The sequence below is a fragment of the Octopus bimaculoides genome, chromosome 14 (assembly GCF_046866305.1).
Source record: "Octopus bimaculoides isolate indiv1 chromosome 14, ASM4686630v1, whole genome shotgun sequence".
In the NCBI taxonomy this organism is placed as follows: domain Eukaryota; kingdom Metazoa; phylum Mollusca; class Cephalopoda; order Octopoda; family Octopodidae; genus Octopus; species Octopus bimaculoides.
In genome coordinates, this window is record NC_142941.1 from 2,475,419 (window position 1) to 2,494,580 (window position 19,162).

General features: G+C 33.7%; 3 protein-coding genes across 3 annotated transcripts; all 3 read left to right on the plus strand.

The window, feature by feature from the left end:
• Nucleotides 1-71: 71 nt before the first annotated feature.
• LOC149132567 (protocadherin beta-15-like) lies at nt 72-7,756 on the plus strand. The gene is made up of 4 exons (XM_089362157.1): nt 72-1,112; nt 4,065-6,498; nt 6,687-6,840; nt 7,141-7,756. The coding sequence occupies exons 2-4, from the start codon at nt 4,120-4,122 to the stop codon at nt 7,215-7,217; spliced, it is 2,610 nt and encodes an 869-aa protein (XP_089218283.1). The 5' UTR covers nt 72-1,112; nt 4,065-4,119; the 3' UTR covers nt 7,218-7,756.
• LOC149132568 (protocadherin beta-13-like) lies at nt 7,141-16,474 on the plus strand. The gene is made up of 5 exons (XM_089362159.1): nt 7,141-8,121; nt 9,791-12,220; nt 12,409-12,562; nt 12,872-13,854; nt 15,488-16,474. The coding sequence occupies exons 2-4, from the start codon at nt 9,842-9,844 to the stop codon at nt 12,946-12,948; spliced, it is 2,610 nt and encodes an 869-aa protein (XP_089218285.1). The 5' UTR covers nt 7,141-8,121; nt 9,791-9,841; the 3' UTR covers nt 12,949-13,854; nt 15,488-16,474.
• Nucleotides 15,538-19,072, plus strand: LOC128251412 (protocadherin beta-7-like). Its single transcript, XM_089363296.1, has 4 exons — nt 15,538-17,916; nt 18,105-18,258; nt 18,728-18,836; nt 18,952-19,072. Exons 1-4 carry the CDS (start codon nt 15,538-15,540, stop codon nt 19,070-19,072), a joined length of 2,763 nt encoding a protein of 920 aa, XP_089219422.1.
• Nucleotides 19,073-19,162: the final 90 nt, after the last annotated feature.

Genomic DNA, 19,162 nt, shown 5'->3' on the forward strand with positions numbered 1-19,162 from the left:
CATTAAGTAATTAATTAATGAAATCTGCAAGTCTGTGATTTTGTAAAGTATGTTTTCAATCTAAATTCCAGATCAAAATATATATAAAAATAATGATGCAACTACGTCAAAAGATTCCAGTGAAGAAACTCCAGTCAAACATGTATAATACTTTACTTTATGTAAATGCAAGATATAGACTCTTCAGTATAGACACACACACACACACACACACACACACACACACACACATCAACATATACATTTTGCAGTATACTCTATAAGAATATACATTAGCAAAGAGGAAATGATCTTATAAATAAGTCATTATTTTTTAAAATTATCCCTTGAATGCAAAATAGGTGGAGTTTTTCATATAACAAAAGAGTGTTTTTATAAACGTATTATTACACTCCATCGTTCACCAAATTTTCCATGTGTTATTGAGTATAATAAGCAGAGATAATATTGTATATGGTTTGCCATGTTTACTATGTCCTTTGCAGGGCTTGTGCATTTCTCCTTCTGATTGTGTAAAAGTACATAAAGGAGATTTTTATTGATCAATGAGATGAAGTTACCTGACATCTTTGGAGTATTATTAACTATAAATGCTATAACTTAAGCTAGTAACCACTCTGGGAAAGCATGACCATCACAACCTCTAAATATATGACCATCTTCATTACAGAAAGAAATCAATATGAAGGGAGCACCTTCATTGGTCTCCTGTTTAGATCACTCAACCAATCAGATTCGGGATAAAACAGAGAAAAATTCACTAACAAAGCCAAGCATTCACATCACTGATGTTATTATCCCAAACAATTATGTTATGTTTTAGTATAAACATAATTCTAAGTATTTAAATAGATACCCATGTAAATAGTAAACATCTTCTTTAAGGATAAATACATACAGAATACTATTAGGTGGATATACTCTTACAAACATACAACTTCCATAACACATGCAACCCTATCCTAGCAGCAGGCTATCTGCCTGACGTGCTACACTACTCCATCACCATACAGCCATTGTCACACCATTACAGCAGAACGTACAATGGATCTTTCTACAACAATACATCTGTCAATTCTCACTGAATAACCAATGATATAATTATTAATAAGGTAAGTTTCTATTTAATCTTTTATAATCTCATTTGATATAATAAATCTTACTGAATTTGTAAAATATTGTTCTAGCATATTTAATGCTATCAAGAGGGCAAAGAGACTGAACAATAATTCACACATATTTTTCAGTTATGTTGTCCTAATTGTTTTTGTAAAACAACTAATGGGATGATGTTAAATAAAATGTTTAATTTTTAAACGTTATCTCTTACAGAAACAATGTTGTGTGTGTCTACATAATGTAGTGTTATAGTGTTTGTTTTCATTATAAGATGTTATGTTGTGTCTCCACAGTAGATCGTATGTGAAAGACATGTTACGATGTTTGACATAAAATGTTATGAATTTGCTACAATGTCATTAAATCTGTTAGTAATTATGAAGTAATGGTGTGTTAATGATTTTAATCTGAGTAAATGGTGAACAGACTAGGATTAACGTCTATCAAAAAATAAAGGGAAACATAAAGAAGGTGCTGAATGAAAATGCAGTTTAATGTTATTTTTCAGTTGGAAACATATATTTAAATATTTAGATTTTATTTCAGTGTTGTCCATTGTTTATGTTTATTTTCTAAGAATTCTTTTTCTTCCTTCACTCCTTAAATTTTAGAGAAGTGATATTTCATATGTCAATGATAATGGATATTCTATTGCTTTTTCTCATCCTTACATAAATGAACAAAGCACACAATCTTTAGTTAGATGATTCTGTTTGTTTAAGGTGTAGTTATTTTCTTTGAGTTTCAGATTCTTCTCTATCTTGTGGTATGTGTATACCTTGGTTGTATCTTAATAAATGTAGGGAACACATGGGAAAGAAACTTCTGCAAGAATTAGTTGAGGTAAACAATTCGTTATTATGGTTAGAATAGTGTCTAAGAATTTAAATAGAGTGCTAATAAAAAGGGGAGATAGAGAAAGAGTAGTAGTAGCAGCAGCAGTTGCAGCAGAAGGAGCATAAGTAGATGAGTGAGGATATTATTTGATGATGGTAGTATTTGTGGTGTTCATGAATAACGTGTGTAATTAATAGGCTTCAGTGCTTTCAGAAAAGAAAAAAAATTGCTACTTAATCCATTTAATCATTCTGTTCCCTCTGCATTATTTTTTGGACAGTTCTTGTGCATAATGGCCTTTGTGCCTTAAAAAATATTGCTACTTAATTAATTGGCAGCTTTCCTCTCAATATGATTTAGTATGTAATATGAAAAGTTGGCTTTTCAGGACCAATATATTCTCTGATTTTAAAGAATATGGTATGATTATGCCTGCATCATTATCTATGCTACGAGGGTGAGCTGAAAAGTTTATATAATGTTTATATTATAGGACTTTTTTCTCGTGTTCCTTTCTGTTGAAGAGCATAGGCTTGAAATGTAAAAGACTTTCTCACCTTCCCGAGCGTTAAACTAATACACCTGCCTTCGTCTTTTTTTTTTGTAAATTTCAACTATATATATATATATATATATATATATATATATAATGTATGTATATATATAATCTTATTTTCTTTGTATAATGTGTACTACGTGAACATAAATGTCAAAACAATTCTGTTTGATTTGTGAAGAGTGTCTTCGTCATCATTTTATGTCAACTTTCCAAGCTTATATGGGTAAGACAAGTCTTCACAGTTGGGATTGGTTCCTATTCATAATTTCTACCTTTGTAGTTGAGAAAATGATGGAAAGAGAGTGATGAACATTAATAAAAGATTGACCTGAAGTCGAGGGAGAGATGGTAAATAGTACAATAAGGTAAATGGAGAGATGCATAATCCCAATAGGCCCAATGTAAGTCCTCACTCCTTATGCATCATGAAGGGAGAGAAGCACTGAACCACTAGGGGCATTATATGTTTGCTGATAAGAAAGCATGGGTGTAGATGTAGGAATGGTCATCGGTAAGTTTGATGGATGGCATAATGAAAGGAATAGGAGAGGGAGGGATAGAGATGAGAGAATTCAAATGATATCAGAGGGAGGCTTAGCAGGAACAAAACAGGCAAAAGACCTAAATATATTACATATCTCAACTTCCATTGCCCCAAATCCATCTTAATATACATTTTGCCAAACTTGTGCAAGTGATTGGATTTTCTCCTGAATTGCATATTGCCAGGCAACACAGTCCTTTGTCATCTCTGTGAAATGCAACATCTGTAGGCTCAGCTCACTTTGAGCTCTCAATACTTCCTTATACATCTGTCCTCCTCCATATTCATTGCTGGCCCATACCAGTGCAGTTGTTTCACGTGCAAATTACATCTCATTTCTCTTATACTCAGCTTTTCTCTCAGCTCGTTTGTACTTTGGTGTCCATATATATTAACATTACGTATCCAAAAGAGCGTGTTTGATTTATTTCTTTTCTGGTTTTTGGAAATCCTCTAGATTTATGTCTTTATTGCCCACAGGAGAGGCAAAACATAGAGGGGACAAACGAGGATAGACAAAGGGATTAAGTTGATTACATTGACCCCAGTGCATGACTGGTACATATTTAATCAACCCCAAAAGGATGAAAGGCAAAGTCGACCTTGACAGAATTTGTACTCAGAATGTAATGGCAGACGAAATACTGCAAAGCATTTCACCTGGTGTGCTAACGATTCTGCCAGCTCGCCACCTCTCTAGTCAAAGTCTATAGCTCACTGCGATGCAGCATTGCACTTTGCACACGAGCACCATGCAATCTGCCCATCACTCTGCAGAGAAGCTCTTTGTTGCCAGCAGAGGTAATAGCATCCTGACCATTATTTAACATGGATTCTCTAATTTCAGAGCTCCCCCACCATAGATAAGTAAGTCACCGACTTAATAGAAACTATCAACTACTTCTAGGAAAGAATTTAAGTGTGTATATTTCAATGTACCTGCCTGATAAATTATGAAAAAAATATTCATTATTATTAAAAATTGATTATATATTTTTATTTTAGGTTCATATATAAGCATATCTGGACATCTTTTGTTGCACTGCCAATCAACAACAACATGTTCCTGTCATTGTCTATTGTGTTATCAATGGTCCACTGTGTCCTAACCATAGACCTTACCTACCATGTGGAAGAAGAGAGAAGTCCAGGAACATATGTAGCAGACATTGCTGCTGATTCTAAACTTTTAGACAATGTTAAACCATCTGACCAACATTTGATAACATTCAGTCAATTCAAACGAAAGGTGGCACAGTTATTTAATATCACCAAAACAGGTAAACTGTACACTGCTCAGACACTGGATGCAGAAGATCTCTGTACATTCAACAAAGAATGTTCTAGAACTATGAAAGTTGTTGTCAATAAAGGAACCAGTGTTTCAAAAATATTAAAAATCAAAATCGTAATAGAGGACATTAATGACCATGAACCTGAATTTCCAAAAAATCAAATTTCTTTGAAATTCTATGAGACAGATGGAAAAGGCACAAAACAATCACTACCAAATGCCATGGACAAAGATGTAGGATTTGAAAACTCCTTAATACAATATAAATTAAAATCAAAGAATGGAGAACCATTCTCTCTATCGGTATCTAAAAGAGCTGATGGTATTTCTTCACTTAACATAGTTTTGAAAGAATCATTAGACAGAGAAATCAAAGACACATATTTATTACAAGTCATAGCTAAAGATGGAGGTTCACCAGCAAAACAAGGTATTTTAAATATAAATATCTCTATAATAGATGTAAATGACAACCTACCAGAGTTTTCTAAACCCCTCTATAATATATCCATACAAAGTACACATCACAAATCCAAACCCATCATTGTTTTATCTGTGAGTGATGCTGATGCTGGTGAAAATGGTAAAATTACTTTCCATTTCAGTCCCAAGACATCAGATCTAGCAAAAAGCTATTTTCAGTTAAATGAAACCAGTGGAAATATTTTCTTAAGCAAATATTCAAATTTGGGAAAAAAGAAAACTTATGAATTGTTTATAGAAGCCAGAGATGGAGGCACTCCACCCTTTAGTTCCATAGCAACAGTTCTAGTGAATGTTATCAACCAACACAACAATCCTCCATCTATTGATATTGATTATGTTAATGCAATCAATGACAACACAGCTACCATTTCTGAAGACATCAAAGTCGGTAGTTTCATTGCTTATGTGATGGTCACTGACAATGATGTGGGACAGAATGGAGAGGTCAGCTGTGATATCAAACATGATACATTCAAACTACAGTCAATGGGATCTAAAGAATATAAAATCATTCTAAACAAACCAGTGGACAGAGAAACACAAGGACACTATAACATTCCTGTCTCCTGTCAAGATAAAGGATTACCTCCTCTGAAAAGTGTTAAAACCCTCTCTATCCAAGTGACGGACATCAATGATGTACAACCACAGTTTACCAAAGATACATTCCAATTCCTCACCTATGAAAACAAAGATAAAGACTTCCCTATTGGTTTTGTCAATGCCACTGACCCTGATCTTGGATCTGCTGGACAACTCACATATTCTCTGCTGCGTAAAGAAAAATCCAATCTACCATTTCTCATCACCAGTTATGGCTTCATTTCAGCCACCATGTCATTGGACAGAGAGAAACAAGATGTGTATAAGTTTGAGGTTTTTGTCAAAGATAACGGAAGCCCATCTCTGAATGACACAGCAAATGTTGTTGTTGAGATTCTCGATCAAAATGACAATGCTCCCTATTTTACATATCCTAGTAGTGACCCTTACACCTTAAATGTGCAGTACCATCCACAGAGTAAGAGTGACATCACAGTTTTGAGAGCTTCTGATGGGGACAGTGGAAACAATGCTTTCCTCAGATATGCAATCGTACAAGGCAATGATAAACAGTTGTTTAGTATGAACTCACACAGTGGTGCTTTATCATTCTCCAGACAAGTTTATCTAAATGATGCTGGAAGTTATGAGCTGGTGTTTGTTGTGAAGGACAGTGGTAGTCCAGTTCAGTCGTCAACAACTAGTGTCACTTTGGTATTGGCTGTTAGTAACGAGACATCACCAATGTCGAAGAGTGGACCTTTACAATCTTCGGGTAGGGTCCATATGACATGGGTTATTATCATTGTATCCTCAGCAGTAATAATATCAGTGGCTATTGTTGTTTCTATAACACTGTGTATTATGAAATGCATTAAACACAGAGATAACACAGCAGCTGCTGCAACAAAGACTACAGCATACCAAGGTAGAGCAGAGATGAAACAATTGTTGTACCAGACTAACACTTCTGTTGCTATGTCAAGGAATCCCGAAGAGATGGTGAAAAGGAATATCTATTCTGAGAGATCCAAGAGTGAATGTTATGCAGAAGGTCAGCTACGGAACAAATATGAATCTTCAGTTCAGTCAAGAACTTTACCAAAGCCTACCCCAGTAAGTGGAAACATTATAATATTTTCTCTCTCTTCACTGTATATGTAAAAAAGGAACAATGAAATCTCTTTGAATATGTTTTAACTTCAATAATACATTACAATATTAAATTGTTCTCTGTCCATGTTGATTGTAACTTCCATCGTTTGGTGTCTCCTCACATTTCTTTATCATTGGTTTGTCAACAGAAATACTGTCAACCTGTTGTGGTGACATCAAGTGATGATGCTGTGGAAGATAATGCTGCTATGGTTTGTAACTATACATCAGATACAATGTCATCTAAGAGAAGTGGTAGACAAGGAGACCTGAAACATTATGAAGAAATACCAGGAGTATCAGGTTAGTAACTACATTGATTCTTTTTTTTTTTTATCTTGATATTGTCTCAAATATATAATTGTCTTCAGAACTATTTCTAAACGATACAAAGTTGTCTATGAGTACAAATTACTAATTACATTTCTGTTTCTGATGTAAGAATTCCCACTTTGAAACTTAGCTTTCTCATCACTTCCAATATTTATTTTCTAGAGTTACATATTCAAAAACCTGCTTATTTTATCATTTTCGATTTAAATTTTGGGAATCAATTTAATTCAGACATGATTATATGAATAATATTTTTTATCTTAATTCCAGATCAAAATATTTATAAAAACAATGAGACATCAACATCAAAAGATTCTAGCGAAGAAACACCAGTGAAACATGTCTAATGATTTTAGTGATACACCCATTTTTTGTTTTTGTTTTCTTTGCTGTATATAAAACTGCAGATTCCAAATAACAGTTTGCTAAAAAGCATCAACATTTCTCCAGTTAAATATGATTTTCTGTAATTCAATAGATTTGGAGAGTTTCATATTTAATTGAAATAATTTATGTAATTCATAATAAGGTTTATTACTATAATATTTTTAAGTTAGTAAATGAAAAATCAGTATGATCAGATTATTATTGAAATTCTGAAATGTAAGCTCCAAATAATATAATTCTATAAACTGACATAAGGTTATAAGCAGAACAAATATTGGTCTGTGATTAAAAAATTTGGTAATTTTGATTAAAACCTAAGCACTGATGTTTTCTACAACTTTACTAAAAATAAAGTGAAAATAGTATTTAGTTATCAGCATTAACCTGGAGGAAGTCAAGATTAACACCAGATTCTTTTTTCTCTGCCTCTTCAAAACAAATCAATGTAAAAAGAGAACCTCTTCATTGGTCTTCTGTCACAATCATTCAACCAATCAAATCCACAATAAAACATAGAAAAAATTCACTAACAAAGCTAAACACTCACATCACTGATGTTTTTAAACCAAACAATTATGTTATGTTTCACTATATAATATTGTAACTGCTCAAATATAAACCTAAATAACAAACATCATCTTTAAGGATAAATACATACAGGATATTATTAGGTGGATGTACTCCTGCAAACATACAACTTTCAATAACCCTCTCCTAGCAGCAGACTATCTGCCTGACGTGCTACACTACTCCATCAACATACAGCCATTGTCACACCATTACAGCAGCACTTACAATGGATCTTTCTACAACAATACGTCTTTCTATTCTCACTGAATAACCAATGATATAATTATTAAAGAGGTAAGTTTCTATTTAAGTTTTTTATAATCACATTTTTGTAATAAATCTCACTGATTTAATACATATAGTATTTATTTAATACACAGAGTATTAACAAGAGAACAAAGACATTGAACAATAATCCACACGTATTTTTCAGTAATGTTTCCTTTATTGTCTTATACCACAATTAATTGAATGATGTTGATTGAAATGTTTATTACAAAGTTTGTATTCAACTGAAACAGTTTTCTTTGTTTCTGTATGATATTTGTTACATATATTGATCAATAACAATAGAAGGGAGTCTATAAATGTATAATGTTTAATCATTTGTTTTAAGATTTTGCTTTATAAATATATAGTAGATCTATTTGTATGGTTGATGGCATATGGAATTTTTGGTATAGAATATTAAGAAACATGATCCAATATGTTTAAACATCGTTACAGTGCATAGATCGTTAGCGGTGACATGTTGGATGTGTGTATACATTTTTAGTTGGGAATAATGGAGGACAGATTGAGATTCGGAGTTGCTGAGCTATTAATGCAAATGACAGAATGTTGTAACGAATCTTTAATTAATCTAATGCAAACGAAGAATTCAGTTTTAATGTTATTAACATACTTAAGTTGAATTGTAGAAATATATATCATTTTAAAATATACAAATAGTCACATTTCAGTTTTTATCATGACATAAAGACAATATTATTTTTACATAGAAAATTTTTTCTAATCTAATTTCTTTGTGATTTCTTTCAACACAATTTTTGCTCAGTCTTGCTTTATATTTTCTTTTATGAATGTTAGATTATTTTTAATGTACTGATATCTAAATTATGGTCTAGATTTTTGAAGTAATTATGTATAGGTGCATGGTCCAATGATTAGGGCATCAGGCTCAAAATCATAAGGTAGTGAGTTCGATTCCCGGACCGGGCCATGTGTTGTGTTCTTGGGCAAGACACTTTATTTCACATTCCTGCAGTTCACTCAGCTGTAGAAATGAGTTGTGACATCACTGGTGCCAAGCTGTACTGGAGAGAGGACAGTGGGGGAGAGAAGGATGAAGATGTATTAAATTACCCCAATTACACAAACACATCTCTTACCCTCCCCCTCCTCTCTCTCTCTCTCTATTTATGTGTGTGAGTATATTTCTCTTTAGGTGTATGGGGAGAGGGAAAGTGTTTGTATCAGTCAGTTACAAGTAATAAATCATGATCTCTCTCTCTCTCTCTCTCTCTCTCTCTCTCGCTCTCTCTCTCTCTTTCTCTCTCTCTCTCTCTCTCTCTTTCTCTCTCTATCTATGTGTAAGTGTATGTTTCTGTGTAACATGCACAAGTGTGTGTGTGTGTGTGTGAGTGTGTGCCTCCAGTGCCAAAAATTACTGTCATGTCTTGGGTTCTGTGTCCAGTCATCTATGCCAAATTGTCATCATTCAAACAGCTGAGTCCAATTGCCTTACCCCGTAAAGACAAGGTGCTTTTGGAACCAATTTTATTCCCATACTTTGGTTGTCCTTGCACAATAGGATGGATTAAAGATATTTGGAATTTGGATGAATGGTCTTAAGGACAGAAGGTCAACATGCAGCAAATATTTTGCAATATCAATGTACATTACAGTATTTTAAACTATTTTATGTCTTATAATAATTCATCAAAATATATTTCATTTTCAGGTTGAATCCTCTACATACATGTGGCATCTTTAACAAAAATACAGTAGCAATATGTTATTATCGTTGTCTATTGTGTTATCAATGGTCCACTGTGTATTGACCATAGACCTTACCTACCATGTGGAAGAAGAGAGAAGTCCAGGAACATATGTAGCAGACATTGCTGCTGATTCTAAACTTTTAGACAATGTTAAACCATCTGACCAACATTTGATAACATTCAGTCAATTCAAACGAAAGGTGGCACAGTTATTTAATATCACCAAAACAGGTAAACTGTATACTGCTCAGATACTGGATGCAGAAGATCTCTGCACATTCAACAAAGAATGTTCTAGAACTGTGAAAATTATTATAAAGAAGGTGGATAGTTTCACAAAAATATTAAAAGTCAAAATTGTAATAGAAGATATAAATGACCATGAGCCGGAGTTTCTCATAAAGAATGTGAATATACAGTTTGGTGAAAATGACCGTAAAGGTTCTAAAGTATCACTACCAAATGCCATAGACAAAGATGTTGGATTTCAGAATTCATTAATACAATATAAATTAAAATCAAAGAATGGAGAACCATTCTCTCTGTCAGTGTCTAAAAGAGCTGATGGTATTTCTTCTCTTAAAATAGTTTTGAAAGAATCATTGGACAGAGAAATCAAAGACACATATTTATTACAAGTCATAGCTAAAGATGGAGGTTCACCAGCAAAACAAGGTGTTTTGAATATAAATATTTCCATAATAGATGTTAATGACAACCCACCAGAGTTTTCTAAACCTCTATACAATATATCCATACAAAGTACACACCACAAATCCAAACCCATCATTGTTTTGTCTGTAACTGATGCTGATTCAGGTGAAAATGGTAAAATTACTTTCCATTTCAGCCGAAAGACATCAGATCTAGCAAAAAGCTATTTTCAATTAAATGAAACAAATGGAAACATTTTCTTAAGTAAATATACAAGTCTGAGTAAAAAGAAAACCTATGAATTATTTATAGAAGCCAGGGATGGGGGCAGTCCACCCTTTAGTTCTATAGCAACAGTTCTAGTAAATGTTATCAACCAACACAATAATCCCCCTTCTATGGATATCGATTATGTTTCTGCACTCAATTATAACACAGGTACCATCTCTGAAAACATCAAAGTTGGTAATTTCATTGCTTATGTGATGGTCACTGACAACGATGTGGGACAAAATGGAGAGGTCAGCTGTGATATCAAACATGATACATTCAAACTACAGTCAATGGGATCTAAAGAATATAAAATCATTCTAAACAAACCAGTGGACAGAGAAACACAAGGACACTATAACATTCCTGTCTCCTGTCAAGATAAAGGATTACCTCCTCTGAAAAGTGTTAAAACCCTCTCTATCCAAGTGACGGACATCAATGATGTACAACCACAGTTTACCAAAGATACATTCCAATTCCTCACCTATGAAAACAAAGATAAAGACTTCCCTATTGGTTTTGTCAATGCCACTGACCCTGATCTTGGATCTGCTGGACAACTCACATATTCTCTGCTGCGTAAAGAAAAATCCAATCTACCATTTCTCATCACCAGTTATGGCTTCATTTCAGCCACCATGTCATTGGACAGAGAGAAACAAGATGTGTATAAGTTTGAGGTTTTTGTCAAAGATAACGGAAGCCCATCTCTGAATGACACAGCAAATGTTGTTGTTGAGATTCTAGATCAAAATGACAATGCTCCCTATTTTACATATCCTAGTAGTGACCCTTACACCTTAAATGTGCAGTACCATCCACAGAGTAAGAGTGACATCACAGTTTTGAGAGCTTCTGATGGGGACAGTGGAAACAATGCTTTCCTCAGATATGCAATCGTACAAGGCAATGATAAACAGTTGTTTAGTATGAACTCACACAGTGGTGCTTTATCATTCTCCAGACAAGTTTATCTAAATGATGCTGGAAGTTATGAGCTGGTGTTTGTTGTGAAAGACAGTGGTAGTCCAGTTCAGTCGTCAACTACTAGTGTCACTTTGGTATTGGCTGTTAGTAACGAGACATCACCAATGTCGAAGAGTGGACCTTTACAATCTTCGGGTAGGGTCCATATGACATGGGTTATTATCATTGTATCCTCAGCAGTAATAATATCAGTGGCTATTGTTGTTTCTATAACACTGTGTATTATGAAATGCATTAAACACAGAGATAACACAGCAGCTGCTGCAACAAAGACTACAGCATACCAAGGTAGAGCAGAGATGAAACAATTGTTGTACCAGACTAACACTTCTGTTGCTATGTCAAGGAATGCAGAAGAGATGGTGAAAAGGAATATCTATTCTGAGAGATCCAAGAGTGAATGTTATGCAGAAGGTCAGCTACGGAACAAATATGAATCTTCAGTTCAGTCAAGAACTTTACCAAAACCTACCCCAGTAAGTGGAAACATTATAATATTTTCTCTCTCTTCACTGTATATGTAAAAAAGGAACAATGAAATCTCTTTGAATATATTTTAACTTCAATAATACATTCCAATATTAAATTGTTCTCTGTCCATGTTGATTGTAACTTCCATTGTTTGGTGTCTCCTCACATTTCTTTATCATTGGTTTGTCAACAGAAATACTGTCAACCTGTTGTGGTGACATCAAGTGATGATGCTGTGGAAGATAATGCTGCTATGGTTTGTAACTATACATCAGATACAATGTCATCTAAGAGAAGTGGTAGACAAGGAGACCTGAAACATTATGAAGAAATACCAGGAGTATCAGGTTAGTAACTACATTGATTCTTTTTTTTTTTTATCTTGATATTATCTCAAATATATAATTGTCTTCAGAACTATTTCTAAACGATACAAAGTTGTCTATGAGTACAAATTACTAATTACATTTCTGTTTCTGATGTAAGAATTCCCACTTTGAACCTTAGCTTTCTCATCACTTCCAATATTTATTTTCTAGAGTTACATATTCAAAAACCTGCTTATTTTATCATTTTCGATTTAAATTTTGGGAATCAATTTAATTCAGACATGATTATATGAATAGCTTAAAAAATATTTTTTATCTTAATTCCAGATCAAAATATTTATAAAAACAATGAGACATCAACATCAAAAGATTCTAGCGAAGAAACACCAGTGAAACATGTCTAATGATTTTAGTGATACACCCATTTTTTTTTTTTTTGTTTTCTTTGCTGTATATAAAACTGCAGATTCCAAATAACAGTTTGCTAAAAAGCATCAACATTTCTCCAGTTAAATATGATTTTCTGTAATTCAATATATTTGGAGAGTTTCATATTTAATTGAGATAATTTATGTAATTCATAATAAGGTTTATTACTATAATATTTTTAAGTTAGTAAATGAAAAATCAGAATAATCAGATTATTATTGAAATTCTGAAATGTAAGCTCCAAATAATATAATTCTATAAACTGACATAAGGTTATAAGCAGAACAAATATTGTTCTGTGATTAAAAAATTTGGTAATTTTGATTAAAACCTAAGCACTGATGTTTTCTACAACTTTACTAAAAATAAAGTGAAAATAGTATTTAGTTATCAGCATTAACCTGGAGGAAGTCAAGATTAACACCAGATTCTTTTTTCTCTGCCTCTTCAAAACAAATCAATGTAAAAAGAGAACCTCTTCATTGGTCTTCTGTCACAATCATTCAACCAATCAAATCCACAATAAAACATAGAAAAAATTCACTAACAAAGCTAAGCACTCACATTACTGATGTTTTTAAGCCAAACAATTATGTTATGTTTCACTATATAATATTGTAACTGCTCAAATATAAACCTAAATAACAAACATCATCTTTAAGGATAAATACATACAGGATATTATTAGGTGGATGTACTCCTGCAAACATACAACTTTCAATAACCCTCTCCTAGCAGCAGACTATCTGCCTGACGTGCTACACTACTCCATCAACATACAGCCATTGTCACACCATTACAGCAGAACGTACAATGGATCTTTCTACAACAATACGTCTTTCTATTCTCACTGAATAACCAATGATATAATTATTAAAGAGGTAAGTTTCTATTTAATTTTTTATAATCTCATTTTTGTAATAAATCTCACTGATTTAATACATATAGTATTTATTTAATACACAGAGTATTAACAAGAGAACAAAGACATTGAACAATAATCCACACATATTTTTCAGTAATGTTTCCTTTATTGTCTTATACCACAATTAATTGAATGATGTTGATTGAAATGTTTATTACAAAGTTTGTATTCAACTGAAACAGTATTCTTTGTTTCTGTATGATATTTGTTACATATATTGATCAATAACAATAGAAGGGAGTCTATAAATGTATAATGTTTAATCATTTGTTTTAAGATTTTGCTTTATAAATATATAGTAGATCTATTTGTATGGTTGATGGCATATGGAATTTTTGGTATAGAATATTAAGAAACATGATCCAATATGTTTAAACATCGTTACAGTGCATAGATCGTTAGCAGTGACATGTTGGATGTGTGTATACATTTTTAGTTGGGAATAATGGAGGACAGATTGAGATTCAGAGATGCTGAGCTATTAATGCAAATGGCAGAATGTTGTAACAAATCTTTAATTAATCTAATGCAAACGAAGATTTCAGTTTTAATGTTATTAACATACTTAAGTTGAATTGTAGAAATATATATCATTTTAAAATATACAAATAGTCACATTTCAGTTTTTATCATGACATAAAGACAATATTATTTTTACATAGAAAATTTTTTCTAATCTAATTTTTTTGTGATTTCTTTCAACACAATTTTTGCTCAGTCTTGCTTTATATTTTCTTTTATGAATGTTAGATTATTTTTAATGTACTGATATCTAAATTATGGTCTAGATTTTTGAAGTAATTATGTATAGGTGCATGGTCCAATGATTAGGGCATCAGGCTCAAAATCATAAGGTAGTGAGTTCGATTCCCGGACCGGGCCATGTGTTGTGTTCTTGGGCAAGACACTTTATTTCACATTCCTGCAGTTCACTCAGCTGTAGAAATGAGTTGTGACATCACTGGTGCCAAGCTGTACTGGAGAGAGGACAGTGGGGGAGAGAAGGATGAAGATGTATTAAATTACCCCAATTACACAGACACATCTCTTACCCTCCCCCTCCTCTCTCTCTCTCTCTATTTATGTGTGTGAGTATATTTCTCTTTAGGTGTATGGGGAGAGGGAAAGTGTTTGTATCAGTCAGTTACAAGTAATAAATCATGATCTCTCTCTCTCTCTCTCTCTCTCTCTCTCTCTCTCTCTCTCTCTTTCTCTCTCTATCTATGTGTAAGTGTATGTTTCTGTGTAACATGCACAAGTGTGTGTGTGTGTGTGAGTGTGTGCCTCCAGTGCCAAAAATTACTGTCATGTCTTGGGTTCTGTGTCCAGTCATCTATGCCAAATTGTCATCATTCAAACAGCTGAGTCCAATTGCCTTACCCCATAAAGACAAGGTGCTTTTGGAACCAATTTTATTCCCATACTTTGGTTCTCCTTGCACAATAGGATGGATTAAAGATATTTGGATGAATGATCTTAAGGACAGAAGGTCAACATGCAGCAAATATTTTGCAATATCAATGTACATTACAGTATTTTAAACTATTTTATGTCTTATAATAATTCATCAAAATATATTTCATTTTCAGGTTCAATCCTCTACATACATGTGCATCTTTAACAAACATCCAGCAGCAATATGTTATTATCATTGTCTATTGTATTGTCAGTGGTCCACTGCATCCTCACCATAGACCTTACCTACCATGTGGAAGAAGAGAGAAGTCCAGGAACATATGTAGCAGACATTGCTGCTGATTCTAAACTTTTAGACAATGTTAAACCATCTGACCAACATTTGATAACATTCAGTCAATTCAAACGAAAGGTGGCACAGTTATTTAATATCACCAAAACAGGTAAACTGTACACTGCTCAGACAATGGATGCAGAAGATCTCTGTACATTCAACAAAGAATGTTCTAGAACTATGAAAGTTATCATAAAGAAAATGGATAGCTTCACAAAAATATTAAAAGTCAAAATAATTATACAAGACATCAATGACCATGAACCTGTGTTTCTCATAAAGAAGACCAACATACAGTTCTCTGAGAATATAGCTAAAGGTGCAAAACAATCAATACCAAATGCCATGGACAAAGATGTTGGATTTCAAAACTCCTTAATACAATATAAATTAAAATCAAAGAATGGAGAACCATTCTCTCTGTCAGTGTCTAAAAGAGCTGATGGCATTTCTTCTCTTAAAATAGTTTTGAAAGAATCATTGGACAGAGAAATCAAAGACACATATTTATTACAAGTCATAGCTAAAGATGGAGGTTCACCAGCAAAACAGGGTGTTTTGAATATAAATATTTCCATAATAGATGTTAATGACAACCCACCTGTATTTTCTAAACCACTCTATAATATATCCATACAAAGTACACATCACAAGTCTAAACCCATCATTGTTTTATCTGTAACTGATGCTGATGCTGGTGAAAATGGTAAAATTACTTTCCATTTCAGTCCAAAGACATCAGATCTCGCTAAAAGCTATTTTCAATTAAATGAAACAAGTGGAAATATTTTCTTAAGTAAATACTCCATGTTGGAAAAAAAGAAAACTTATGAATTGTTTATAGAAGCCAGGGATGGAGGCAGCCCTCCACTCAATTCCATAGCAACAGTTCTAGTAAATGTTATCAACCAACACAATAATCCTCCATCTATGGATATAGATTATGTCTCTGCACTCAATTATAACACAGGTACCATCTCTGAAAACATCAAAGTCGGTAGTTTCATTGCTTATGTGATGGTCACTGACAACGATGTGGGACAAAATGGAGAGGTCAGCTGTGATATCAAACATGATACATTCAAACTACAGTCAATGGGATCTAAAGAATATAAAATCATTCTAAACAAACCAGTGGACAGAGAAACACAAGGACACTATAACATTCCTGTCTCCTGTCAAGATAAAGGATTACCTCCTCTGAAAAGTGTTAAAGCCCTCTCTATCCAAGTGACGGACATCAATGATGTACAACCACAGTTTACCAAAGATACATTCCAATTCCTCACCTATGAAAACAAAGATAAAGACTTCCCTATTGGTTTTGTCAATGCCACTGACCCTGATCTTGGATCTGCTGGACAACTCACATATTCTCTGCTGCGTAAAGAAAAATCCAATCTACCATTTCTCATCACCAGTTATGGCTTCATTTCAGCCACCATGTCATTGGACAGAGAGAAACAAGATGTGTATAAGTTTGAGGTTTTTGTCAAAGATAACGGAAGCCCATCTCTGAATGACACAGCGAATGTTGTTGTTGAGATTCTCGATCAAAATGACAATGCTCCCTATTTTACATATCCTAGTAGTGACCCTTACACCCTGAATGTGCAGTACCATCCGCAGAGTAAGAGTGACATCACAGTTTTGAGAGCCTCTGATGGGGACAGTGGAAACAATGCTTTCCTCAGATATGCAATCGTACAAGGCAATGATAAACAGTTGTTTAGTATGAACTCACACAGTGGTGCTTTATCATTCTCCAGACAAGTTTATCTAAATGATGCTGGAAGTTATGAGCTGGTGTTTGTTGTGAAAGACAGTGGTAGTCCAGTTCAGTCGTCAACAACTAGTGTCACTTTGGTATTGGCTGTTAGTAACGAGACATCACCAATGTCGAAGAGTGGACCTTTACAATCTTCGGGTAGGGTCCATATGACATGGGTTATTATCATTGTATCCTCAGCAGTAATAATATCAGTGGCTATTGTTGTTTCTATAACACTGTGTATTATGAAATGCATTAAACACAGAGATAACACAGCAGCTGCTGCAACAAAGACTACAGCATACCAAGGTAGAGCAGAGATGAAACAATTGTTGTACCAGACTAACACTTCTGTTGCTATGTCAAGGAATGCAGAAGAGATGGTGAAAAGGAATATCTATTCTGAGAGATCCAAGAGTGAATGTTATGCAGAAGGTCAGCTACGGAACAAATATGAATCTTCAGTTCAGTCAAGAACTTTACCAAAACCTACCCCAGTAAGTGGAAACATTATAATATTTTCTCTCTCTTCACTGTATATGTAAAAAAGGGACAATGAAATCTCTTTGAATATGTTTTCACTTCAATAATACATTCCACTATTAAATTGTTCTCTATCCATGTTGATTGTAACTTCCATTGTTTGGTGTCTCCTCACATTTCTTTATCATTGGTTTGTCCACAGAAATACTGTCAACCTGTTGTGGTGACATCAAGTGATGATGCTGTGGAAGATAATGCTGCTATGGTTTGTAACTATACATCAGATACAATGTCATCTAAGAGAAGTGGTAGACAAGGAGACTTGAAGCATCATGAAGAAATACCAGGAGTATCAGGTTAATAAATTTATTGACAAATTTCTCTTTGCCATCATTTCATAATTAGATATTTATTCAACATTTGCTTTGAGTAAACATCATTATCATTGGTGATCCCTTATGTTGTCCACTAGTTTCAACTTCTATTGACCAGCTTTTATGTATGTAGGGCAAGGCAGAATCCACTACCTAGTCAAAGAACAGGTGTTTATTGCCCAGAGGAAAATGAGGCATTGTGTTCCTCACCGTTATACTGCTTTGTGTGCTCACATTTATAGCTGAGCTGTTTAGTTTACGATTACCTTCCACACTTTTGTTGAGTATTCGCTTACATTTCCTACTAGAACCTAGTAATGGCACATTTTAATCAAATTAACTTTATGTACATCTTTGGACAACTTTCTCCACCTTACATAACTTCACTGAACGATTGTTTGTGTAGGTGGGCTTAAATGCACTCATGATTCCAAAACTTGTGCATTTTCAGCCAAAGAACCAAAGATAAGTCCCATGCTCATAAGAAGATGGCTAAATTTCCACCTAAGTGAAACCAAAGTTTTTACATCAACAAGCATAAACATGGTCCAGTTATTCAGGTATATGGATAAATGGTGGAAAATGCAAAACACTTCCAATAGTTAGGTAGTCACCTACCACAAAACAAGTATTGATTATAAATTGAGTCAATGCAACTTTTGGTTGTCTCAGAAGATGGGTACATGAAAATCGTGAGCTGGGACAAATAACTGAACTTATGACACAGTTATTGTGCCTGCTCTCTTGTATGGCTTTAGAATCTGGACAAGTTATAGTCCATATCTTCATAAAGTGAAACTATACCACCATCTGGCATGGAGAACAGATGAGGACTATCTGCAAGTTCAAGTAAGCTAATATTGTGTACTCTGATACCAGGATTAAT